The sequence below is a fragment of the Saccharomyces cerevisiae genome, chromosome II (genome assembly GCF_000146045.2).
Source record: "Saccharomyces cerevisiae S288C chromosome II, complete sequence".
Taxonomy (NCBI): Eukaryota; Fungi; Ascomycota; class Saccharomycetes; order Saccharomycetales; family Saccharomycetaceae; genus Saccharomyces; species Saccharomyces cerevisiae.
In genome coordinates this window covers 126,556-151,242 of record NC_001134.8, presented here as the reverse complement: position 1 = coordinate 151,242, position 24,687 = coordinate 126,556, and the positions used below count along the sequence as shown (strand labels likewise).

The 24,687-nt window shown below is 38.6% G+C and overlaps 15 protein-coding genes across 15 annotated transcripts, besides 1 other annotated feature; 6 read left to right on the top strand and 9 right to left on the bottom strand.

The window, feature by feature from the left end:
* Positions 1-22: 22 nt before the first annotated feature.
* On the top strand, positions 23-796 carry YBL036C (pyridoxal phosphate homeostasis protein; the record flags this gene model as incomplete). Its single annotated transcript, NM_001178276.1, has 1 exon — positions 23-796. One exon carries the CDS (start codon positions 23-25, stop codon positions 794-796), a length of 774 nt encoding a protein of 257 aa, NP_009517.1.
* A 160-nt stretch (positions 797-956) lies between these two features.
* APL3 (Apl3p) lies at positions 957-4,034 on the bottom strand (the record flags this gene model as incomplete). Its single annotated transcript, NM_001178277.1, has 1 exon — positions 957-4,034. The coding sequence occupies one exon, from the start codon at positions 4,032-4,034 to the stop codon at positions 957-959; it is 3,078 nt and encodes a 1,025-aa protein (NP_009516.1).
* Positions 4,035-4,357: 323 nt separating this feature from the next.
* On the bottom strand, positions 4,358-5,056 carry MRPL16 (mitochondrial 54S ribosomal protein YmL47; the record flags this gene model as incomplete). The annotated part of the gene is made up of 1 exon (NM_001178278.1): positions 4,358-5,056. The coding sequence occupies one exon, from the start codon at positions 5,054-5,056 to the stop codon at positions 4,358-4,360; it is 699 nt and encodes a 232-aa protein (NP_009515.1).
* Positions 5,057-5,514: 458 nt separating this feature from the next.
* URA7 (CTP synthase URA7) lies at positions 5,515-7,254 on the top strand (the record flags this gene model as incomplete). The annotated part of the gene is made up of 1 exon (NM_001178279.1): positions 5,515-7,254. One exon carries the CDS (start codon positions 5,515-5,517, stop codon positions 7,252-7,254), a length of 1,740 nt encoding a protein of 579 aa, NP_009514.1.
* A 243-nt stretch (positions 7,255-7,497) lies between these two features.
* Positions 7,498-7,585: an origin of replication (ARS206; Autonomously replicating sequence).
* Positions 7,586-7,670: 85 nt separating this feature from the next.
* Positions 7,671-7,850, bottom strand: MIN6 (Min6p; the record flags this gene model as incomplete). Its single annotated transcript, NM_001184527.1, has 1 exon — positions 7,671-7,850. One exon carries the CDS (start codon positions 7,848-7,850, stop codon positions 7,671-7,673), a length of 180 nt encoding a protein of 59 aa, NP_878045.1.
* A 524-nt stretch (positions 7,851-8,374) lies between these two features.
* Positions 8,375-9,131, top strand: ERD2 (Erd2p; the record flags this gene model as incomplete). The annotated part of the gene is made up of 2 exons (NM_001178280.1): positions 8,375-8,396; positions 8,494-9,131. 2 exons carry the CDS (start codon positions 8,375-8,377, stop codon positions 9,129-9,131), a joined length of 660 nt encoding a protein of 219 aa, NP_009513.1.
* A 139-nt stretch (positions 9,132-9,270) lies between these two features.
* Positions 9,271-9,996, bottom strand: PRE7 (proteasome core particle subunit beta 6; the record flags this gene model as incomplete). The annotated part of the gene is made up of 1 exon (NM_001178281.1): positions 9,271-9,996. One exon carries the CDS (start codon positions 9,994-9,996, stop codon positions 9,271-9,273), a length of 726 nt encoding a protein of 241 aa, NP_009512.1.
* A 986-nt stretch (positions 9,997-10,982) lies between these two features.
* On the top strand, positions 10,983-12,902 carry FUI1 (uridine permease; the record flags this gene model as incomplete). Its single annotated transcript, NM_001178282.1, has 1 exon — positions 10,983-12,902. One exon carries the CDS (start codon positions 10,983-10,985, stop codon positions 12,900-12,902), a length of 1,920 nt encoding a protein of 639 aa, NP_009511.1.
* Positions 12,903-13,781: 879 nt separating this feature from the next.
* ECM13 (Ecm13p) lies at positions 13,782-14,555 on the bottom strand (the record flags this gene model as incomplete). The annotated part of the gene is made up of 1 exon (NM_001178283.1): positions 13,782-14,555. One exon carries the CDS (start codon positions 14,553-14,555, stop codon positions 13,782-13,784), a length of 774 nt encoding a protein of 257 aa, NP_009510.1.
* A 321-nt stretch (positions 14,556-14,876) lies between these two features.
* Positions 14,877-15,245, bottom strand: YBL044W (uncharacterized protein; the record flags this gene model as incomplete). The annotated part of the gene is made up of 1 exon (NM_001178284.1): positions 14,877-15,245. The coding sequence occupies one exon, from the start codon at positions 15,243-15,245 to the stop codon at positions 14,877-14,879; it is 369 nt and encodes a 122-aa protein (NP_009509.1).
* Positions 15,246-15,726: 481 nt separating this feature from the next.
* Positions 15,727-17,100, top strand: COR1 (ubiquinol--cytochrome-c reductase subunit COR1; the record flags this gene model as incomplete). Its single annotated transcript, NM_001178285.1, has 1 exon — positions 15,727-17,100. One exon carries the CDS (start codon positions 15,727-15,729, stop codon positions 17,098-17,100), a length of 1,374 nt encoding a protein of 457 aa, NP_009508.1.
* A 393-nt stretch (positions 17,101-17,493) lies between these two features.
* Positions 17,494-18,819, bottom strand: PSY4 (Psy4p; the record flags this gene model as incomplete). Its single annotated transcript, NM_001178286.1, has 1 exon — positions 17,494-18,819. One exon carries the CDS (start codon positions 18,817-18,819, stop codon positions 17,494-17,496), a length of 1,326 nt encoding a protein of 441 aa, NP_009507.1.
* A 383-nt stretch (positions 18,820-19,202) lies between these two features.
* On the top strand, positions 19,203-23,348 carry EDE1 (Ede1p; the record flags this gene model as incomplete). Its single annotated transcript, NM_001178287.1, has 1 exon — positions 19,203-23,348. One exon carries the CDS (start codon positions 19,203-19,205, stop codon positions 23,346-23,348), a length of 4,146 nt encoding a protein of 1,381 aa, NP_009506.1.
* Positions 23,349-23,632: 284 nt separating this feature from the next.
* RRT1 (Rrt1p) lies at positions 23,633-23,944 on the bottom strand (the record flags this gene model as incomplete). Its single annotated transcript, NM_001348869.1, has 1 exon — positions 23,633-23,944. The coding sequence occupies one exon, from the start codon at positions 23,942-23,944 to the stop codon at positions 23,633-23,635; it is 312 nt and encodes a 103-aa protein (NP_001335744.1).
* A 54-nt stretch (positions 23,945-23,998) lies between these two features.
* Positions 23,999-24,415, bottom strand: MOH1 (Moh1p; the record flags this gene model as incomplete). Its single annotated transcript, NM_001178289.1, has 1 exon — positions 23,999-24,415. The coding sequence occupies one exon, from the start codon at positions 24,413-24,415 to the stop codon at positions 23,999-24,001; it is 417 nt and encodes a 138-aa protein (NP_009504.1).
* Between the last annotated feature and the right edge of the window lie 272 nt (positions 24,416-24,687).

Genomic DNA, 24,687 nt, shown 5'->3' with positions numbered 1-24,687 from the left:
GATTCCAGCATCACATTGCAATATGTCCACTGGTATTACTTATGATGAAGATAGAAAGACACAATTAATTGCCCAATACGAATCTGTAAGGGAAGTTGTGAATGCAGAGGCAAAAAATGTTCATGTTAATGAAAATGCCTCCAAAATTTTATTATTGGTTGTTTCGAAATTGAAACCAGCTAGCGATATACAAATTCTTTACGACCATGGTGTGAGGGAGTTCGGGGAAAACTATGTTCAAGAGTTGATCGAAAAGGCAAAATTACTACCAGACGATATCAAGTGGCACTTTATTGGCGGTTTGCAAACGAATAAATGTAAAGATTTGGCTAAAGTGCCAAATTTATACTCTGTTGAAACAATCGACTCCTTGAAGAAAGCCAAAAAATTAAACGAATCGAGGGCTAAATTTCAACCAGATTGCAACCCAATATTGTGTAATGTTCAAATTAATACCTCCCATGAGGATCAAAAATCGGGCTTGAATAATGAAGCAGAAATATTTGAAGTCATCGACTTCTTCTTATCCGAAGAATGCAAGTATATTAAGTTGAATGGGTTAATGACTATTGGTTCATGGAACGTCTCTCATGAAGATAGCAAAGAAAACAGAGACTTTGCTACGCTGGTTGAGTGGAAGAAGAAGATTGATGCTAAATTTGGTACATCATTGAAATTGTCTATGGGGATGAGTGCTGATTTCAGGGAGGCTATAAGGCAAGGAACAGCGGAAGTCAGAATTGGTACCGACATTTTTGGTGCTAGACCTCCAAAAAATGAAGCTAGAATCATTTAGTAGGTTGAATGAACTGAGATTTTATACGAAGATCTTTTTTTTTATAGCATTACAACACAAAATGAAAATAAATAGAATCTCAAATATATATATATATGTGTGTGTGTGTTTATATATGTACAATGCGGATGATTTTCATTATAGTGAATTTGAGAAAATTTTACTTCGTAAGCACATTCTTTATACATTCGACAATGTACTTCGCCAGGGGACCGGCCGTCGTTGTTTTACAGGTAACATTAACTGTTCCATTTACCTGGTATTGTATCTTCATTAAACAACCGAAGTTTCCCTCACTTTTCGTATGAATAATACCCGAGACAAACAATGTACTACGAACACTGGTCTGATCGACTATATCAAAGCCCAACCTCTTCACTGTTTGCGTCAATAGTAGAAGTCCGTCTTCTAAACTGATTGTTTCAACTTTTCTAAAATCCTTGTTGAGCTTTATGCCAGATTTTTGGTATTCTCCCTCTTTTCCCAAAGCATCGCTCAAAGTCTTCCAACGGCTGATGAACTGTGCCAAATTCAAATGCATGCTAGGATTGACATCGCTGCTAATTAGTGTTGTAGTCATGCCTATGGCAGTTTTCAAATTGATAGTGTTTGTACTACCGCCACATTTGAAATGAATTGCCAAAATTGGACTATCTTCAACGTCGAAAGGTTTTCTTATTGAAACTTCATAGCTTTGCTCTGCCCTTTTATGGGGCCCAATAGTAGCAGTAGAAGGTGTATTAATATTCATAATTAAATACTCAGGATTACCTTGCGTTTTTGAAGGGATAATCTGTGTGGATAATCCCGTGATTTCCCACTCAGTCAGGTTAATGAAGGCAAGAGATATATGAAACACGTATGGCTGTTGTGCATCAGGAGTGGTTATCCGATAGAAAACTTTCATCAAAGATGATGTGAAAAGCACACCCTGCTTATGCGAAATCATTCTTGTGAAACCTTCCCTCCAATTTGGAGCGAGGATCTGCCTTGAATAATAAGAGTCCTTTCCTGAAAAGTCTTCAGATGAACTAATTTTGGAATTTACATCATCAATGGTGTTCCTACGAGATGGTGGGGGCATGGGAACCATGATCGACCTGGAAGAGTTTGCTCTTTTTGATAGTAAGTCAGGCGTGGAGGAGGATGCTTCGGATGGTGTATTTATTAAAGTTGTGCTACCCGCTGATGCCGGCAGTGACCCTAATCTCTTCAATAATGGATTAGATTTGCTGTTAAAAGGCGGCATTGGTTCAAATAAAATTTGCAAAATATCTGTATTTCCGTTCACCTTAGCCAGTTGAATAATGTTGAGATATTCGAAGGATCTTGTTTGCAACTCAATATCAAGAGAGTTCAATTCCAATTGGAAAAATTTGATGACGTTGGAGCCGATCTCAGGTGAGGTCTTGTACAACTTGATCATCGTAGTCAATATCATCGCCTTAGCCACATTTGGTGCACTAAAATATTTCTCGGCAAACAAAGTAAATAAATTTGCGCTTGAAATCCTGTCTGTTATGAGACTTGAGTACTCCCCTAGTAGAAAAGCCGCAGCTTTAATAATAGCTTCAGATGCTTGCTTTTTACATAAATAGTCCACCAACCGTTCACATGTTATTCTATGTAAAGATGGATTGTTCACTACAATTTGACATAGTCGTTGCCAGATCTCATCATCGTTAATAGTTGTATTTGAAGTTAATGATAGCAACTGCAACGAAATAATTACAAACCAATTGATATCCGTGGCATATTTCTCGGTCAAAATAGCTATTTTAACTGCAATATCAGATTTTATTTGCGGTTCAGCAAGATTTTTCGGAGATAAAATATACTGCAGTAAACCGTCCACAATAATCTTAACGTTTTCAACATCAGTAAAGGTATATAACAAGTCAACAACCTTCCTAACAATAGATGAATCTCTTTCTGTGTTCAAAAGATGAAAAATCATATCCAAATTCTTGTAACGAACGGCATCAATTGCAGGTTTCCCGCTTGATGAGCATAATTTGACCAATGAATCTAGCGTTAAATACCGAATATTAATTTCCTTAGATGTTAGCAGGGAACATAAGGCTGTCACAGAATTGCTGATAGCTTCATCCGACGGATCTAGCTTAGAGGCGAAATTGATCAATGAAAACAATACTGTGTTTTGGACGATACGTTCCATGGGATCTTGAGCTTGTCTGGTTCCTAATTCGATGGCAACGGAAACACACTTTCGAAGTTTATTTAGTAATTCATTATCTATGTTGTTGGTTTGTAGTAATGAGCCAGAATCCCTCTCAGTTGGTGAGGCAATCAATATGCTCAACAAAGAGACAACTTTTGTGATAAGCCAAGGATTTGGCATATTCGCGAACGTATATTCTAACGGAAACTGATTGTCACTAGATCTTGAAGTACCAACAACAACACAATTGTACAAAATTTCTGTTAGCTGTGGTAATAGTCTCGTACAGTAACTGGGATCAATGTATTTTGCAATGAATTCTATTAACGGAATCGTAGCTAAAGTTAACCTATAGTTTTCCGTATCATCCAATAAGCTTAATATCCTTTGTATCCATAGTTGCTTACGTTGTAAATCTTCGGTCAGTATAGAATGATTACTTTTCAATAGTGCTAGAAATGACAATGCTGATTTTTTCTTGAGATAAATGGAGGAGGTCGGTGATCTTAATATCTTGAATACTCCTGTTGTGATATCATCGTTGTACGCTAGACGGTTCGTAAGTTCTCCTACTACACCAACAAAATTCAGCGCCAACATTACGAAATTATCATCGGAAGAAGAGAGATCTTTCATCAGTTGATAATTCACCTCATCGTTAACTTTGGCAACAACTTCACTACGTTCATAAAGCAACTCAAGGGTCATATATCCAATGAATTTTTCAGAAAATATGCTGGACTTCAACAGCTCTACCGTTTGCTCCAACCCGAATAAAATTTCATTTAGTTTTGTCGTATTAGAAGTAATATATATATAGGCTAGCTTGGCAACGTACTTCTTTCTTTGATAGCCACCTAATCTGTCGTGATTGCCTTGTTTTTTCTTTGCAGCATCGAAATGCTGTTTAATTTTGACAATTTCAGATTGTATTCTCTTTTCCTGCTCTTGTGCTTGTTGTGCAGAACGAAGATCTGCAATGAATAACTGTAGGCCCTTGATGGTACTGTTATTATTAGAAACACTTGAGTTTATAAGTGTTTTTTTGCGATCCATGGCTTATAAGATTAGTACTATAATAAAGGTTGCGAAATTGGAAACTCGATTGACTAGCAAATTCCAACTGTAACGTTCCTAGTGCTTCTTTGACCCTCAAATATTTCTCAGTGTTTATACCTCAGCTGGATCAAACAAGTGTTTTTTCACGTCGTCATGTGTTTCTTCAGCGCTCACTCCGGGGAAAAACTCCTATTCTTCCGCAGAGAGTATACAGTGCATACTAGAATTAATAAACTCATAGCCATGGCTAGATTACTTGATTGTGAATATCGATATTTTTCAATAGTTATATACATGTATACATGGTGTGTTCAATCCGTTCAACGTCCTCTGAAGAGTTTGTACTGTGGTTCTTGAGACTTTAAAATATTCAAATACTTCTTTGATGGCTTCTTTGCATTTTCATCGTAAAAATTCTTCACTGGGTCGTCTTTAGGATTTTTGAAACTATGTAATCCAACTCTAACCAGAGAATCCAAGGATACAAATTCATATACCCCAGGTAACTTGGTGCCTGCTTTTCTGAAGGCTTCCCGTGCGACTTTTTCATGCAAATCATCACCATTTATTTCGAAAAGGATCTTCCCTGTGGGTACCCTCACCATCCAGTGGTCAAACCCACCTTTACCTTTACCCATTCTTGTTTCGTTACCCTTGATACATACAGCAACGTTTGTACACAAACGCCTCCACAAATGACCATTGTTTAAAGGCCTGACATATCTCATAATTGCGTTATCTGCTTCCTTCAGCTGTTGCGCGGATATCCTAATACCTTCGCTTTTCAGTCGTAATCCGTACTTACCAAATTGCAAAGTGGATCCCTTTATTGAACCACCTGTACGAACTGGCACTCTACCTTTTTGCTTTTTCTGTACGATTTTGAAACGTGGGGCATATTCATGCTTGAATCTCCTAGCAATAGTGGTGTTATTTAAAAAAGCATTGGGGGAACTTTCTTTTAAAGTTAGCCCTCCCATCTTTATGGATAAATTCATTCTTGTTAAATAGGGGAACATGTTGCAAAATTCTATTCCTCTGTACCTCTGGTGAAAGGTAATCAACTTCCCGGCAATATGTACGCTCTACAAGTGGACTGTTAATTGGTAATAATTTCTTCCAAAGAAGTCTTCTTGTTATTTGAGCACCAATATGATATTATTATTTCCACCAGCATTCTTTCGTAATTAGTGATTCAACTGGATACAAAGCCTAGGGTTCTGTTCTTTGACCCTAAGTTTTAGAGTTAGGTTTCTCGTTATTGGTGATAACAAATTTTTTTTTTTTTTTTTTTTTTTTTTTTTTTCAAAATTTTTCACAGCTCATCTCATCGAGAGGAAAAGCATAGAATAAAATTTAGTTAAATGTTAAGTATTTTACAGTATTTGCCATTTTTCTGCCATTCTAAGGTCGAAAAAGTTTCAGGCAGTTTCTCAGTGAATTGGTCAATAGAACAAAAGAAACTTATAGACAGAAAATGAAGTACGTTGTTGTTTCAGGTGGTGTCATTTCGGGTATCGGTAAAGGTGTTCTTGCATCTTCAACTGGTATGCTAATGAAAACCCTCGGTTTAAAGGTTACGTCAATTAAAATTGACCCTTATATGAACATTGATGCAGGTACTATGTCTCCTTTGGAACATGGTGAATGTTTCGTGCTTGACGACGGTGGTGAAACAGATTTGGACTTGGGTAACTACGAGAGATACCTTGGAGTTACTTTGACTAAAGATCATAACATTACTACTGGTAAAATATACTCGCACGTTATTGCTAAGGAAAGAAAAGGTGACTATTTAGGCAAAACCGTGCAAATTGTCCCTCATTTGACCAACGCTATCCAAGATTGGATTGAGCGCGTGGCCAAAATTCCTGTAGATGACACCGGTATGGAACCAGATGTTTGTATCATTGAATTGGGTGGGACAGTTGGTGACATTGAAAGTGCTCCTTTTGTGGAGGCACTAAGACAATTCCAATTTAAAGTTGGAAAGGAAAATTTTGCCTTGATACACGTTTCTCTAGTTCCTGTCATCCACGGTGAACAAAAAACTAAGCCAACTCAAGCTGCCATCAAAGGTTTGAGGTCTCTTGGTTTAGTTCCAGATATGATCGCCTGTAGATGTAGTGAAACTTTGGATAAACCAACAATCGATAAGATTGCCATGTTTTGTCATGTGGGGCCTGAACAGGTGGTTAACGTTCACGATGTTAATTCTACTTATCACGTCCCATTGTTGCTACTGGAACAAAAGATGATTGATTACTTACACGCCAGATTAAAGTTAGATGAAATATCACTTACAGAAGAAGAAAAACAAAGAGGCCTGGAATTATTGTCTAAATGGAAGGCCACAACAGGTAACTTCGATGAATCCATGGAAACAGTGAAGATTGCTTTGGTTGGGAAATACACCAACTTGAAAGATTCTTATCTATCAGTGATAAAAGCATTGGAACATTCATCCATGAAGTGTCGTCGTAAGTTAGACATTAAATGGGTGGAAGCTACTGATTTGGAACCTGAAGCACAAGAAAGCAACAAAACTAAATTTCATGAAGCATGGAACATGGTCAGTACCGCAGACGGTATCTTAATCCCCGGTGGTTTTGGTGTTAGAGGTACTGAAGGTATGGTTTTGGCTGCTAGATGGGCTCGTGAAAATCACATTCCATTCTTAGGGGTTTGCCTGGGTTTACAAATTGCCACCATTGAATTTACACGTAGTGTGTTGGGAAGAAAAGACAGTCATTCGGCAGAATTTTATCCAGACATTGATGAAAAAAATCACGTTGTCGTTTTCATGCCTGAAATTGACAAGGAAACCATGGGGGGCTCAATGAGATTAGGTTTGAGACCAACATTTTTCCAAAATGAAACTGAATGGAGTCAAATCAAGAAGTTATACGGTGACGTCTCCGAAGTCCATGAAAGACACCGTCACCGTTACGAAATCAATCCAAAGATGGTTGATGAATTGGAAAACAACGGGTTGATCTTTGTAGGTAAGGACGACACTGGAAAGCGTTGTGAGATTTTGGAATTAAAGAATCACCCATACTATATTGCTACTCAATATCACCCAGAATACACATCAAAGGTCTTAGATCCATCCAAACCATTTTTGGGTTTAGTTGCTGCTTCCGCTGGTATCCTTCAAGATGTCATTGAAGGTAAGTACGATCTTGAGGCCGGCGAAAACAAATTCAACTTTTAAATCAAAATTTTAGAATTAAAAGTCTACTGCATTAACAAAGATAAATTTCTAATTTTTTTATGTATATTATATTTTTTGGAAGAGAAAATATTTGTAGTGCTTCTCTACACTGTTTTTTTTTTTTCGTTCATGTTGTCTTTCCTCTCCTGAATATATTTAATTTAATAAATCTATCTTATCTGACATATAGAAGCTGTTTCGATAGAGTTTTCGACTGGCCAACAGTTGTTACTGACTGGATAAAAATTTACGATTTTTCCTCCAATCTTGGCTTTCAAAATGAGAAATAAGAGTCTTGAAATTCAAAGAATGTATCTATGTATGAATATAGAATATGCTCAAATATTTAGTTTTGTATAAGGAAGTTCTAAATAATTTTCCATGGCGTGCTTTTACCAAAGTACTGAACAGGGAGATTATTTATCATTTTTTTTCTTACTCTTCGAGTTGAAGTCGATTGTAGGTGATGACATGAACATTAAATAAAATGTACTTGAACAAATCAGACCAGCAAACACCCACATCGCAATGGTACTGGGTTTTCTCGTTATTCTGTGGAAGAATTCAATTACCGGATTATTGTTAAAAAAGCCCATTAGAAGTATCCTAACGATTGATTAAAGTAAATTGTTATTCACGCTACTATCGCAATCGTCCAACTGAACCTTATTCTTTATTGTATATAATCTCTGCCGAGAAATTCTTATACTTATGTATCTGGGAATTCACCAGGTTAGAATACCTTCCCCTCCTCAATTTCTAATTTTTTTTTCTACCCTTATTTTTCTCTCTTGCTTCATCGCTCTCAAAGCTAAAAGCTAATACAGCAAACAAAAGTGTTATTAGGAATTCAATTGAGTCGTGAAAGAAAAATAATATTCGTCTTACTTGAGGACTCACTTTGGTCAATTGAGATTAAAGTGTAGTCTGCACCACTGAATTCCTCGTTTTCCTTTAAAGATCCGGGATGGCTTATCTGCGGTACCCGGACTGAAAACGACGTTTTAGCTAAATATTGAACACGTTAAAAATAAGTTCAAATTTCGAGGCAGATGAATTTGCTGAGGGCACTTGTTCAAGAGTGAGATATACGCGCAAGTTGAGGCATAATCAGTAAGCAATGAATCCGTTTAGAATCTTAGGTATGTTACTATTTGGAGTTTCATGAGGCTTTTCCCGCCGTAGATCGAACCCAATCTTACTAACAGAGAAAGGGCTTTTTCCCGACCATCAAGACAGGTGATTTATCACATCTAACCAGTATACTGATCCTGATTCATAATATCAAGACCACAAGGTACATTGAAGGTATTTCTTTCAAGACCCAAACGTTGTACGCTTTGGTTTTCATAACACGATACTTGGATCTCTTGACTTTTCACTGGGTATCCCTATACAATGCTCTAATGAAAATATTTTTCATTGTATCTACCGCTTACATTGTAGTGCTATTACAAGGGTCTAAAAGAACCAACACCATTGCGTATAATGAAATGCTTATGCATGATACCTTTAAGATCCAGCATTTACTAATTGGGAGTGCTCTAATGAGTGTTTTTTTCCATCACAAGTTCACTTTTCTTGAATTAGCATGGAGTTTTTCTGTATGGTTGGAGAGTGTGGCTATTCTACCTCAATTGTACATGCTATCTAAGGGTGGGAAGACTAGAAGTCTAACTGTTCATTATATTTTTGCCATGGGATTATACAGAGCATTGTATATTCCTAACTGGATTTGGAGGTACAGCACGGAAGATAAAAAATTGGACAAGATTGCCTTCTTCGCGGGACTTTTGCAAACTCTGTTGTACTCTGATTTCTTTTACATTTACTACACTAAAGTCATCAGAGGAAAGGGTTTCAAACTGCCAAAATAAAAAAAAAACCTGTTTTAAATAGTGTTCGCAGCAATATATACAAATTTCAATATATCAATGCTATACCAAAAGAAAAAAAAAATACATAAAATTGATGTTGATATTGGTCTATTTCTTTTTATACTATGATATGTATGCATTAATCTCTTTTTAGCTCATAAAATTCTTTCCTTACACCATCCTTGGTGACAATAAGGATTTCCAGCCCATCACCCACTTGTATATGTCTTTCTGTAGCAGAAGTGAACGAGTCTCTCACCAGTTTGATGACTTCTTCCACGGACAAGTATTTCAAAGGCTTTTTGACTTTACCGTTTGTACCTGGCTCATATTGATTTTTGAAATTAACCTGATTGTCCAAAAATGGCATGATCAATGATGCCGCAGCACCACCTGCTCTACACTGTTCTCTTTCGTAGGAGCCAACTGGGTCGAACGAATAGACAGCGCCCTTACCATCTTCGTCAAGACCCGCAATGATCGTATGAACGTAGTAAGGGAAAAACCTCTTCCCGTACAGAAGATGTTGAATGTTCCTTGCTGCAGAGTTTATAGATAGTTTTTTGTCGTTGTGGTCGAAATGGTACCATTTTACACTATTTTTGAATCTTTTTACTAAAGCGTCGCCGTCTGCTGCAAATCCATTCGCCGACATGACTATGTTATCACCACAATCAAAAACCTTGGGTTCATAACGAGAATTAATTGAGTAATCGGTGATATTTCTTGTATCGCCTGCTAACACTGCGAAATCTTCACCTGCAATGCCCAGGATTGTACCACCATTATCACCGTAAGGATTGAATTGATGTTCAATGGGTGTATTTGACGCCTCCGAAGAGTATTCTGATGCAATAGTGGCCATATTTTGTTTAACTTTATAGTTCAATAGTCTTGGCTACTCTCTTTCCAACTCAGTTCACCTTGTATTATACCGCTTGTTTTTGCCACCCTTTGAGTTTCCTCGATCCTTTAAGTTGGAAAAGATAAAAACAATTATCGCTCCGTACGAACACCAAATCTCTGCGACGCAGAGACGGCAATACAAAATCAGAAAAAAAAAACAATTTATTGCCTATGCTTCACTAGTCACAGGCTCTACGAAACATTGCTATCGCCTCACTGCCTTTACATCACTTAAGCAAGAAGTTTTAAATATTACGGCAATTCCTTTGCAGCAATACCTTTACTTTATTTCGAGAGAAAATAGATCGTAAAATGCCTACTCCAAGCTTTTAAATCAAGACTCAACCAAGCCCCCACACTTATCTTTAGAGACTAATGCCCTAACTCTTTCGACTGAACGGCTTAGAAGTCTCATGTCCTAGCTAGTTTGTCCTTGCGATGGGACACAAACGGCGCTGCCTCTCCTGCGGGCGATCAGAAAGAAGAAAAAGAAATGTGATTGAGCCATGCCACAAAGCGGTATGTGCCATTAATTTCTTTTTTTCTCCCCTTTCGCCTTTGAGTTTCTCCGCGGCGTTCACTGTGGTTGATGCTCGGGATTTGCCGGTTTCGTCCTTATCGCGCCATCTTTGCCATTAAAGGATGCTGCAATAAAACTTGGCGGTTCTCGCTACTGAAACTATTGTGTCAGCCTGGACAACACAGGGACATGTCGTATTTTTGAAAATTTTTGATCAATTCTCCAACGGAAAAGTTTTTCATTTCCTCTCTTGCTCAATTACTCGATGACATGCTATCCTATCTTTTATATAACAGTAGTATTGCTTCGACCTTCTTGTAAAATTTAAAACATAGTATTGGACAGCTTTGCTTTACTTTGCAGCACATTGCGGAAATAAAAGGCGGTAACTAGTCCTCTCATTCATTAATTCTATATAAGAGAAAATGCCGGTATCTGATTCTGGATTCGATAATTCTTCAAAAACAATGAAGGACGACACTATACCGACGGAGGATTACGAAGAAATCACGAAAGAGTCCGAGATGGGTGATGCGACTAAAATTACTTCTAAGATTGATGCTAATGTCATTGAAAAAAAAGATACCGATTCAGAAAACAATATAACCATTGCTCAGGATGACGAAAAGGTGTCTTGGCTGCAAAGAGTTGTCGAGTTTTTTGAGGTTAAGAATGACTCTACCGATTTGGCCGATCATAAGCCCGAAAATCCAATTAGGACATTTAAAGATTTACAGGAGTCCCTCCGTTCGACGTACTTGTACAACACAGATCTGCGGCCCGTGGAGGCAAAAAGAAGAACGTGGACATGGAAGCAGTACATTTTCTTTTGGATTTCTGGGTCCTTTAACGTCAATACATGGCAAATCTCAGCCACTGGGCTACAGTTAGGGCTTAACTGGTGGCAGACTTGGATCTGTATTTGGGTTGGATACACGTTTGTCGCATTTTTCTTGATACTGGGTTCCAAAGTGGGGAACAATTACCATATCTCTTTCCCCATTTCCTCAAGAGTATCATTTGGTATCTACTTCTCCATCTGGATTGTCATCAACCGTGTCGTCATGGCATGTGTCTGGAATTCTACTTTGGCTTATATCGGTAGTCAATGTGTTCAGTTGATGCTAAAGGCTATCTTCGGTACTAATTTGAATACTAGAATCAAAGACACCATAAAGAACCCCAATTTGACGAACTTCGAGTTCATGTGCTTCATGGTCTTCTGGGTCGCATGTTTACCGTTCCTATGGTTTCCACCTGACAAATTGCGTCATATATTTGCACTCAAATCCGCCATCACTCCATTTGCGGCCTTCGGTTTTTTGATTTGGACTCTTTGTAAGGCCAAAGGTCATTTGGCATTGGGTTCCCTAAATGACAATGGTGGCGCAATCAGCAAGACGGTTTTAGCATGGTCTGTCATTAGAGCTATTATGAGTGCTCTGGATAACTTCTCTACTTTAATCCTAAACGCTCCTGACTTCACTAGATTCGGTAAGACCTACAAGTCATCTGTTTACTCGCAATTGATTGCGCTACCCGTCTGCTATGCCATTATTTCCTTAATCGGAATATTGTCTGTCTCCGCAGCTTATACATTGTACGGAGTAAATTATTGGAGTCCCCTAGACATTCTGAACAGGTACTTGGATAACTATACTTCGGGGAACAGAGCCGGTGTATTCTTAATATCTTTCATTTTTGCGTTTGACCAGCTGGGTGCCAACTTGTCTGGTAACTCGATCCCTGCAGGTACCGATCTGACTGCATTATTGCCTAAATTCATCAATATCAGACGCGGTTCTTATATTTGTGCTCTAATATCGTTGGCGATTTGCCCCTGGGATTTATTATCATCATCGTCAAAGTTTACTACGGCACTAGCGGCATATGCAGTTTTCTTAAGTGCTATTGCGGGTGTAATATCAGCCGATTACTTCATTGTCAGAAAGGGTTACGTTAATATTTTCCATTGCTACACCGACAAGCCAGGATCGTACTACATGTACAATAAATATGGTACGAACTGGAGGGCGGTGGTAGCTTATATATTTGGTATTGCTCCTAATTTTGCAGGCTTTTTAGGTTCAGTGGGAGTTTCTGTGCCTATTGGCGCTATGAAAGTTTACTACCTAAACTATTTCGTTGGTTATCTCCTTGCAGCATTGAGTTACTGCATTTTAGTGTATTTTTACCCAATTAAGGGTATTCCAGGCGATGCCAAGATAACTGACCGTAAATGGCTCGAAGAGTGGGTCGAAGTAGAAGAATTCGGAACTGAAAGAGAAGCTTTTGAAGAATATGGCGGCGTTTCCACTGGCTATGAAAAGATACGATATATCTAAACACAATTGTTAACAACGCAAGTAGCACCTTATCATGATAATGTCAAAGCCAAAAAAAAAAAAAAATAATTTACTTATAATCTGCATAGGCCTCATCATATTTGTTGCATACATATAGACATATGCTTCTGCATAATCTCAAATTGTAACCTTTATTTTGTAAAAATAACATTACGCATGCTTGATTAGTTAAAAAAAGTCTTGTTTACCATAGGTCTTCAGTCTCGCACTCCTAATTTAAGCGAGTACGAGCAGCCTGGCCTAACTCATTTCTGTTTTCAAAAAATCCTTCTCACTGCAACGAAATAGCATTTCGTAAAAAAAAAAAAGAAGGTTTGGTTCTCAAGAGAGCTCACGCAAAATTTTTTCTTACGTTCCCGTAGAACTGATACTTGGACAACGCCACTTATCTGAGCAGAACAGGTCTTACCTTAGTCTCTGTAGTCTTATTTTACGTTTGAATTCGTAGTTTTATTGCGCAAAGTACCATATTAAAACTTTACTTTTCGCCTATGCAATAATCTTGTACATATTGAGTTATCGTGGTAAAATAAAAAACCTGTGCCGAACGCCGTTTTGGAGCATGGTATAGAGTTGAAAATGACTAATAAAAGGAACCGTTAATTTACCCATATACTGGGCGAAAACAAAAGGTTCTTTTTTTTTTTTTTTTTTTTTTTTATTTTATTTTATTTTAAACTAAAAACTTTATTTTGAACGTTATGAAGTAAGAATATATATATTTTGCGTTTGGTATTTAGACAAGTGGTGATGCACTAGTTAGTAATAATGATACAACAACAATGAGAAAAAAAAAATAGGATGCAGATGTGAATATGATAATGCAAAACGAAGTTGTGTTATTTCCTTCATTTTAATTTATGCTGTGATAGGACAAGAATGAAATCTCGTTAATGGTACGGAACCATCGTCGACATCGCTACTACTCTCGTTTTCGCTGTCATCTTCTTGTCCATTTACCCGCCGAGAGAGCACACGGAAGATTGGCGCTGAACTATGCAAACTCACAGCATCGAGCGTTTCAGTGTCCTGTTCTTCCTCTGTCGTAGAGGCAGTGGCGGGAAGAGCATTGTAGCGCGGCGTTGATTCGGCAAGTTCATCCGTCTGCTCGGAATGAGAGTTTGTGTGAGTCAAATATTGATAATTAGGTGCGGTGTGAAAACTAAAGTACATGTCAATTTTCTTGTTATAATCACCGCCAGAGTAATCGTACTCAAAATCATAGTCTTCATAATCATCATCGTCTTCACTGTCAGTAGAAGATAGAGTGTCAGCATCTGGATCTTCGTCACTAGAGTAAAAATCACAGTAATCTTCACTTTCTATCGTCTTTTCTGCATTTTCCTCCTTACCGACGTCATTTTTACTAGCATTAGCATTGGACAATTCGATATGTTCGATGGACAAGTTTTCAGGTCCTTTACTGAAAGGGTCTCCGGCAAGGGCGTTGGTTGCAGCATTATGAGTTTCCACATTTTCTGTAATCTTATCCAGCAAGTTTGCGTGCCCGACTAAAACTCTCAGGTTGTAGTCTTTGTTTTTAGTAGTCACGCTAACGCATTTTGCCAGCTTGGAGCGTACTTTGCTGGCCAAAATATATTGATCTTGAATCGATGGGGTTGTAGAGTTCATTATAATCGCAGTATGCGGAATTTTCTATGTGAGAAAAACAATAAATAATTGTGAAAAAACTTGGATGTATAGTGTAATACTATAAAAAATTTCTGCTGGTATGTAGCTGTCTTTTTATTTTTTCTTTGGTCATACAGGGCTGTAAGCAGAGAAAGTCGAACAAAGACGTAACACCAGAGAAAGAAACTTGAATGCTTTTGTTAGATATATATATATATATTTATACATATGCCTCTCGCTAGAGGATATATCGCCGCGGAGCGCAGCGAACTACATCCGAAAACATCACAAATAATGCATGGGCAACCGGATACATTGCATTTAGTTTTGCCTTTTTTTCCAATTGTCACAGCTTCCTCGAAGTTTCTGACCCGGTAAAACGTGCGAAATGCCTCTTCTAATGCCGAAACAAGGGAAACCCTTAAAGCTTCCGTGCAAGCTGACCATGCCGGTCCGCACTTCGGGTCTTGTCCGTCGCCCGTGATCCAATAGGATACAACTACAAATCTGGGGTAAAGTCCGACTTTCGGCCCGCCGTGCGTTACTGCATGTTACATCACTATGGTGGGGACGGAAAATCACAGATGAGTCAGCTTCGTGATTTCCTGTTTCGGTGATGCTTGCAGTATACTTCAAATACTTCGCTTTACTTGGCAACCTTTTTTTTTGCCTCTCTAGCATTTCACCCATACCCACCAGGGGGAAAAAGAAAAGAGAGATTTTAAAACCAGATATTCTTTTTCACGATTTACATAACCCGGACTGGGTAGGGTAACATGTATATGAACTTTAACTGTGACCCGGACAGCACGCTTTCTGCACCAATGAAATGCCAATAAATTAACAGTGTTTTTTGTCCTCCAGAAGTTCAAGGGCCCGCGCTGTCAGCTGCACCAAATAAAAACCAAACAAGAAAATTAAAGGCCTACAGCGCTCCCTAACCGATATTCCCCTACTCTCTTTCCCCGTCTTATTCGAGGAAAACAGCGTATAATAAAGCAATAGCTTTCACAGAAAAAATATTATATCATCCCTGTTCGTATAGGTAACGAATCCTAATATTAAATTGCTACCATTGCTGATCAAGACAATTGTGGAGTAATAATACGAGAAGAACATCATCGTCACCATATCACTGAGAAAGAAAACACAAGATATATAAACAAAAAAAATGCTAAGAACAGTAACTTCAAAGACTGTATCTAACCAGTTCAAGAGGTCTTTGGCTACAGCTGTAGCAACCCCCAAGGCCGAAGTAACGCAATTATCTAACGGTATAGTTGTAGCCACTGAGCATAATCCTTCCGCTCACACAGCCTCTGTCGGTGTTGTCTTCGGCTCCGGTGCTGCCAACGAAAACCCTTATAACAACGGGGTTTCCAATTTATGGAAGAACATCTTTCTATCCAAAGAAAACTCTGCTGTTGCCGCCAAGGAAGGTTTGGCATTGTCTTCCAATATCTCCAGAGACTTCCAATCTTACATTGTATCTTCTTTGCCAGGTTCTACCGATAAATCACTAGACTTCTTGAATCAGTCTTTCATCCAACAAAAGGCTAATTTGCTATCTTCTTCTAACTTCGAGGCCACGAAGAAATCTGTCTTGAAGCAAGTTCAAGATTTTGAAGAAAACGACCATCCCAACAGAGTTTTGGAACATTTACACTCCACCGCCTTCCAAAACACTCCATTATCTTTGCCTACTAGAGGTACTTTGGAGTCCTTGGAGAATTTAGTTGTTGCTGATCTGGAATCTTTTGCCAATAACCATTTCTTGAATTCAAATGCTGTTGTTGTTGGTACCGGTAATATCAAACATGAGGATTTAGTAAATTCCATCGAATCCAAAAACCTAAGTTTGCAAACCGGTACCAAGCCCGTACTCAAGAAAAAGGCCGCTTTCTTGGGTTCCGAAGTTAGATTGAGAGACGACACCTTGCCAAAGGCGTGGATTTCGCTGGCTGTGGAAGGTGAACCTGTCAATTCACCAAATTATTTTGTTGCTAAATTAGCCGCCCAAATTTTCGGCTCATACAACGCCTTCGAACCCGCTTCTAGATTACAAGGTATCAAATTGTTAGACAACATACAGGAGTACCAATTATGCGACAATTTCAATCATTTCTCTCTTTCTTACAAAGATTCCGGTTTATGGGGGTTCTCTACGGCCACGAGAAACGTTACCATGATTGACGACCTCATCCATTTCACTTTGAAACAATGGAACAGATTGACCATTTCTGTCACTGATACTGAAGTTGAACGTGCCAAATCGCTGTTGAAATTACAATTAGGGCAGTTATACGAATCTGGTAATCCCGTCAATGACGCTAACTTGTTAGGCGCAGAAGTCCTAATCAAGGGCTCCAAACTGTCTCTGGGTGAGGCTTTCAAGAAAATTGATGCAATCACAGTCAAAGATGTTAAGGCTTGGGCCGGTAAGAGATTATGGGACCAAGATATTGCTATTGCTGGTACAGGCCAAATTGAAGGGTTATTAGATTACATGAGAATCAGAAGTGACATGTCCATGATGAGATGGTAAGATGTGTGATAATATATTTTCCATGCACATAAAATAGAAATAAGCAAGCTGCTAGATGTATACAGGCACGCTCGCACACTCACACCATAAATGAATTTTTTACATGTATTTTATATTCTAGTAACCCAAGTAGTCTTCATTATTTATTGGCAAGGTCACTGTTCCTTGCAAAAGTAGAAAATAAAAAAAGAAAAAAAAAGAAACTCGTAAGAAAACAAGATTAAATAAACGTCTTATTTTATATAAGTGTATATATATATATATATATATATGTGACCAAGATCCTGAAGAACTATCGATTTTAAAAATAAGAAAGATGAACTTTTTTTTGGTAAAACATATTTAATGATATTATGCAAATGGGAAGTTGTTGGTAGAGAAGTCATCTCTCGATCATCTGGACTTCTTGCCTAATGGACTGCTAATATTCTCACGGTAGGTAATACCAGCAATCGCAACCATCTTATCCTCTTGTGAAGAGCTCATCGATGGACTCACTAATTCGTCACCTGGTAACAGTCCTTCACTTCTACCCTCATGGTTTTCATGAGCATCCTCTTTCTCCTCCTCCTGGCTCGATGAGATCTCATTACTGCCGTCCATGGCATTGAGGAGCGAAGACGATGGCGACTCTATTATGGAGAACCTGCCCGTTGCGGTATGTTTATATTTCTTTGGCGTCGTGAGATCCATGTTTGTGAATGATGGTGATTCGTCATATTCAAAGTTATCTAAATCTGTGGGCTTCCTCTTCCTTGGAGTTTCATTTTTCTTGTCAAAATTTTGCACCTTGGTACTTTCGCCCGCCTGCCTATCTTCGTCATCATCTTCATCGTCATCTGTGCTGCCCATGTGATCATCATCCTCATCATCTTCATCTGCACCATCTTCACGATAATCGTCGTCGTTGTCATCGTCATCTTCATCATCGCTATTATTCTTCGTAACATCGCTCTGACAATTTTGTCCTTTATTATCGCTATTATCATCGTTTATCCCGCAATCATCCTCATAGTATTCTTCCACCATGAAATTTTCATCTTTCAGCAAAACATTACGCTTACTCTTATTCCCCATCTCCCTATCTTCATCACCATCAAAAAATCCTTCCTCTTCATCCTCGTCATCGTAGCCTAGGTTGACACTCATTATAGAGTCGATTTCTCTAATAAAGGGTGCCAACTCCCTAGTATTGTTTTCGGTCATCCACGGTATCTTCATTAGTGAGACATCTTCTTGATTCTTGATGAAGTTAATATCTTTCTCCTTATCGTCCTCTTGCTTCTCACCGTGTGTTTTATCAAAAACCTGCCAACTGCTAGTTACCATGCAACATTTTTCTAGCGCATTTACAAACTTCTCCAATTCATTGATCTTGTAATATTTGAAAGGATCATAACACAATTCGCATATCCGAAGTATTGTGAATGGAAATGTATGATTTTGTAAAAAATTATCATTCAGAAACTTACCCAGCCAATTTAATCTAGTAACGAGATTTCTCGCATCGTTCATTTCATTCTTAAGGTTTATAAATAGGTCAAACGGTATTGTTTCAGTGATATGCCGGATTAAATCAGGCAAAACTTGCTCGGGACCCGCCGTCACCAATCGCGTCTTGTCGCCCTGTTTCACCACATCGCTAAGTAATTCATAAAGGCTGATAGACTTGATACCCATCATATTATTATCCACATCATCCAACATCGTCGAGCTCATAGCTTTTTATTGTGCTTTGACAATCGATGAGAACACCAACAAAAAATGATAATAGGTATTGTTAGCTGTGTCAAAATACATGCTTTTGATCGCGAAATGAAAAACTACACAATCATTACCCGTCGGCGCTTCGGAGGGGGATTAGATTTCTCCTATAATCAAAATCTTCAACTATTACAAACCCCTTTTCAGAAGCACATTGAAAACAACACACAACAGAGCACTTTGTGATAGGCAATAGAGTGCTTTTAAATAGAGAATTACTGGTTCTCGCGAAATAATATAGCGCGTTGAAACTAATAAATAGATTCGTGAAGCTCTAGATCTATCTTTTTTCCTGTTTTTATCTGTGTGTTTTCAATAGGATTCGAACGATATAGGCCATGGCATCTATTACTTTTAGAACTCCATTATCCTCTCAGGAACAAGCCTTTTATAATCAGAAATTTCACCAATTGGATACGGAAGATCTCGGGGTGGTCACTGGCGAGGCAGTCAGACCGCTCTTCGCGTCTTCTGGTCTTCCAGGGCAATTACTATCGCAAGTGTGGGCTACCGTCGATATAGACAATAAAGGGTTTTTGAACTTGAACGAGTTTTCGGCTGCTTTGAGAATGATCGCTCAATTGCAAAATGCTCCCAACCAACCAATTTCCGCTGCCCTATATGAGAGCACACCTACTCAACTGGCTTCTTTTTCTATAAATCAGAACCCAGCCCCTATGCAAAGCGGTAGTGCAACCGGCAATACAAACAACACTGATATTCCTGCCTTATCCTCAAATGATATTGCTAAATTTTCACAACTGTTTGATAGGACAGCAAAGGGTGCTCAAACTGTTGCTGGTGATAAAGCCAAGGATATATTTTTAAAGGCAAGATTACCAAATCAAACTTTAGGTGAAATTTGGGCTCTTTGTGATAGAGACGCATCCGGTGTCTTAGACAAATCTGAGTTTATAATGGCCATGTATTTGATCCAACTATGTATGTCTCATCATCCTAGTATGAACACACCACCGGCCGTGTTGCCTACTCAGCTGTGGGATTCTATTCGTTTAGAACCTGTTGTTGTTAATCAACCAAACAGGACTACTCCTTTGAGTGCTAACTCCACTGGCGTATCTTCACTAACAAGACACTCTACTATATCACGTCTATCTACTGGTGCATTCAGTAATGCTGCTTCAGATTGGTCTTTAAGTTTTGAAAAAAAACAACAGTTTGATGCAATTTTTGATTCATTAGATAAGCAACATGCTGGTTCGCTAAGCTCTGCTGTGTTGGTTCCATTCTTCTTATCCTCTAGATTAAACCAAGAGACGTTAGCCACCATCTGGGACTTAGCTGACATCCACAACAATGCTGAATTCACCAAATTGGAATTTGCTATTGCCATGTTCTTAATTCAAAAAAAGAATGCTGGTGTCGAATTACCGGATGTTATCCCCAATGAATTATTACAGTCCCCCGCTTTAGGACTTTATCCGCCAAACCCACTTCCTCAACAACAAAGTGCACCTCAAATTGCCATCCCCTCAAGAGCAAGTAAGCCTTCTTTACAGGATATGCCACACCAAGTTTCTGCCCCAGCAGTTAATACTCAACCAACAGTTCCACAAGTTCTTCCTCAAAACTCAAATAACGGTTCTTTGAATGATTTACTGGCTTTGAACCCTTCATTCAGCTCTCCTTCTCCCACTAAAGCACAAACTGTGGTTCAAAACAACACAAATAATAGTTTTTCATATGATAATAACAATGGCCAAGCAACATTACAACAACAACAGCCACAGCAGCCTCCACCTTTAACTCACTCCTCCTCTGGATTGAAGAAATTTACTCCCACCTCAAACTTCGGTCAAAGTATAATCAAGGAAGAACCAGAGGAACAAGAGCAACTAAGGGAATCCAGTGATACTTTTAGCGCTCAGCCTCCGCCAGTTCCAAAACATGCTTCAAGTCCAGTCAAACGTACAGCTTCAACAACACTGCCACAAGTTCCCAACTTTTCTGTGTTTAGCATGCCAGCAGGCGCTGCCACTAGCGCTGCCACTGGTGCTGCTGTAGGCGCCGCAGTGGGTGCTGCTGCTTTAGGCGCATCCGCTTTTTCAAGATCTTCCAATAATGCATTCAAGAACCAGGATTTATTTGCAGATGGTGAAGCTTCTGCTCAGTTATCTAATGCTACCACAGAAATGGCTAATTTATCTAACCAAGTAAACTCCCTGTCCAAGCAGGCAAGTATAACTAATGACAAAAAGTCAAGAGCGACCCAGGAGTTGAAACGTGTTACTGAGATGAAAAATTCCATTCAAATCAAATTGAACAATTTACGTTCTACCCATGACCAAAATGTTAAACAAACGGAACAACTGGAAGCACAAGTACTTCAAGTAAACAAAGAAAACGAAACATTAGCGCAACAGTTGGCTGTATCCGAAGCAAACTACCATGCCGCTGAGTCCAAACTCAATGAACTAACTACTGATTTGCAAGAATCTCAAACAAAGAACGCAGAATTAAAAGAACAAATTACGAATTTGAACTCGATGACAGCCTCCTTACAGTCACAATTAAATGAAAAACAACAACAGGTCAAGCAAGAAAGGTCAATGGTAGATGTTAATTCAAAACAGCTAGAGTTGAATCAAGTCACAGTAGCAAACTTGCAGAAGGAAATCGATGGTCTTGGCGAAAAGATAAGCGTTTACTTAACTAAACAAAAGGAGTTAAATGACTACCAAAAGACCGTGGAGGAGCAACACGCACAATTACAAGCTAAATACCAGGATCTGTCCAACAAGGATACTGATTTAACGGACCGTGAAAAACAATTGGAAGAACGTAACAGACAAATTGAAGAACAAGAAAATCTCTACCATCAGCACGTTTCTAAATTGCAAGAAATGTTCGACGATCTATCACAGAGAAAAGCTTCTTTTGAAAAAGCTGATCAAGAGTTAAAGGAGAGAAACATCGAATACGCTAACAATGTGAGAGAGTTATCCGAAAGACAAATGAATTTAGCTATGGGACAATTACCTGAGGATGCTAAGGACATTATTGCGAAAAGCGCCTCTAATACAGATACAACAACCAAAGAAGCCACATCAAGAGGAAATGTTCACGAAGACACTGTATCCAAATTTGTCGAAACTACTGTTGAGAATTCAAACTTGAATGTTAATCGGGTTAAAGACGATGAAGAAAAGACAGAAAGAACCGAAAGTGACGTATTTGATAGAGACGTTCCAACTTTGGGATCTCAAAGCGATAGTGAAAATGCCAATACAAACAACGGCACCCAGTCAGGAAATGAGACAGCAAATCCAAACTTAACTGAAACATTAAGTGATAGGTTTGATGGTGATTTGAATGAATATGGTATTCCAAGAAGTCAATCCTTGACATCGTCTGTTGCAAACAATGCTCCTCAATCCGTAAGAGATGATGTTGAGCTACCGGAAACGTTGGAAGAACGTGACACCATCAATAATACTGCGAATAGAGATAATACTGGAAACTTATCTCACATTCCTGGTGAATGGGAAGCTACCCCAGCTACCGCTTCTACTGATGTTTTGAGCAACGAAACTACAGAAGTTATTGAAGACGGAAGTACCACAAAAAGGGCTAATTCAAATGAAGACGGTGAGTCGGTCAGTTCTATCCAAGAATCTCCAAAAATCTCTGCTCAACCAAAAGCAAAGACAATAAATGAAGAGTTTCCACCAATTCAGGAATTGCATATTGACGAAAGCGATTCATCCTCTTCAGACGATGATGAGTTTGAAGATACCAGAGAAATTCCATCAGCAACAGTGAAGACCCTTCAAACTCCCTATAATGCCCAGCCCACATCAAGTTTGGAAATCCACACGGAACAAGTCATAAAATATCCCGCTCCAGGCACTTCTCCTTCACATAATGAAGGTAACTCAAAAAAGGCAAGCACCAATTCCATTTTGCCTGTTAAGGACGAATTTGATGATGAATTCGCAGGGTTAGAACAAGCGGCTGTGGAGGAAGATAATGGTGCTGATTCGGAATCTGAATTTGAGAATGTTGCGAATGCTGGGTCGATGGAGCAATTTGAAACCATAGACCATAAGGATCTCGATGACGAACTACAAATGAACGCTTTTACAGGGACGTTAACTAGTTCCTCTAACCCAACTATCCCAAAACCACAAGTACAACAACAGTCAACCAGTGACCCTGCTCAAGTAAGCAACGATGAGTGGGACGAGATTTTTGCTGGATTTGGTAACTCCAAAGCTGAACCAACCAAAGTAGCTACCCCAAGCATTCCACAACAACCAATTCCATTGAAGAATGATCCTATCGTTGATGCTAGCTTGTCAAAAGGTCCAATAGTTAACCGCGGGGTTGCAACTACTCCAAAGTCTCTAGCCGTCGAGGAGTTAAGTGGCATGGGATTTACTGAAGAAGAAGCGCACAATGCCTTGGAAAAGTGCAACTGGGATCTAGAAGCCGCCACTAACTTTTTGTTGGATAGTGCTTAGTCTGTAATGGACCATTTCGTCTTCTTTTTGTACTTCTTCCTCGAAGCTGAATCATATTTACCCTTTTCCAGGATCGTCCTTGTATATTGTGAATTATTCTAAAAGTAGAATATGTTGTACTTTAAAATTGTTATAGTTATCATCATCTATTTTTCCATTTTATAAAATTTTTACGTTAGACAGTTATGTATTGAAACTGCTTCATAAGTTTTGAAAATCATCCCAGTTTGGTAAATACACTAACCAAAAAAAAAAAAAGCTCTACCACATAATCTTTGGGCGTATTACAACATGGGAAACACGACATTATTGAAAATACAAAAAAAGTAAAGTAAGACTCGTTCAGGGCATAAGTCAATGGCCCTGTAAGAAAAAACAAAGTAGCTAGGCTCATAAGAGATTATCTGTTTAATTTTCTTTGAATAAAAAAAAGTATAAATCGATAAGATAAAATACCACAATGAAAAAATAAAGGCTACTTGAAAACAACTGGACCAAACCAAAACCCAATTAACCCAGACCAGTAATGAAACACGAATAGAAATATACCCAATCAAAATAGAAGGAAGAAAGACCAGATTCTTAAAAAGAATCATACGCTAAAAAGCACTAAAAGACGAGAGGTGCTAGATAGCAGACAAAGGAAGACATCAAGTACATTTACAAATGTTTTTCAGCTCTAAGATAAACTTTCCTTCCTTATACTGCTGATCATCATTGCTGCTCTGCAAGTATTTCCAACCTACGTTCCTCTTGCACCAATGACAAAGAATATCACAGACTAAGTAGTCGCCAGTCAACATTCTTCGTTGCTCGACCTTTCCTTCAACGACATTAACAACTTTGTTCATTAAATAAGCAGTTCCGGTCCTACCCCTATAATCTCTAGAAATAATCTGGAAGGAACTGGAAAGATGTGTCTTGCAATGTCTACAACCGTAGGTGATGAAGCTCACGTTTTTTTGCGATCGATGCTGAGAGTGGAATAACGGGTCGTTTATTGATTTATACGATGATGATGGGGAAGATAACGGATTTTCAATATATATGGAGTAACGCAATCCCATTTTCTTCTACAGTAAGATAAGCTTCTCCCTTTTCCTTCAGTGCTGCTACTCTCTGCTCTCCACTTAAGTGTTACAATTAATTTGCAGCTAGTTTGCAGTTCGTACAACCTCGCCTATTCTTGTAACGAAGAAGAACGTATTTATAATATTGGGCTGTAATGTGTTGAGTTTAGTAATAGATAAAGTAGGACAGAGTTCTGTCTTTGTTTATCTATGGGGTTCAGAGTGATAAGGGGCAGGATAAGGAAGTTAAAAAAAAAAAGGTTACGTTA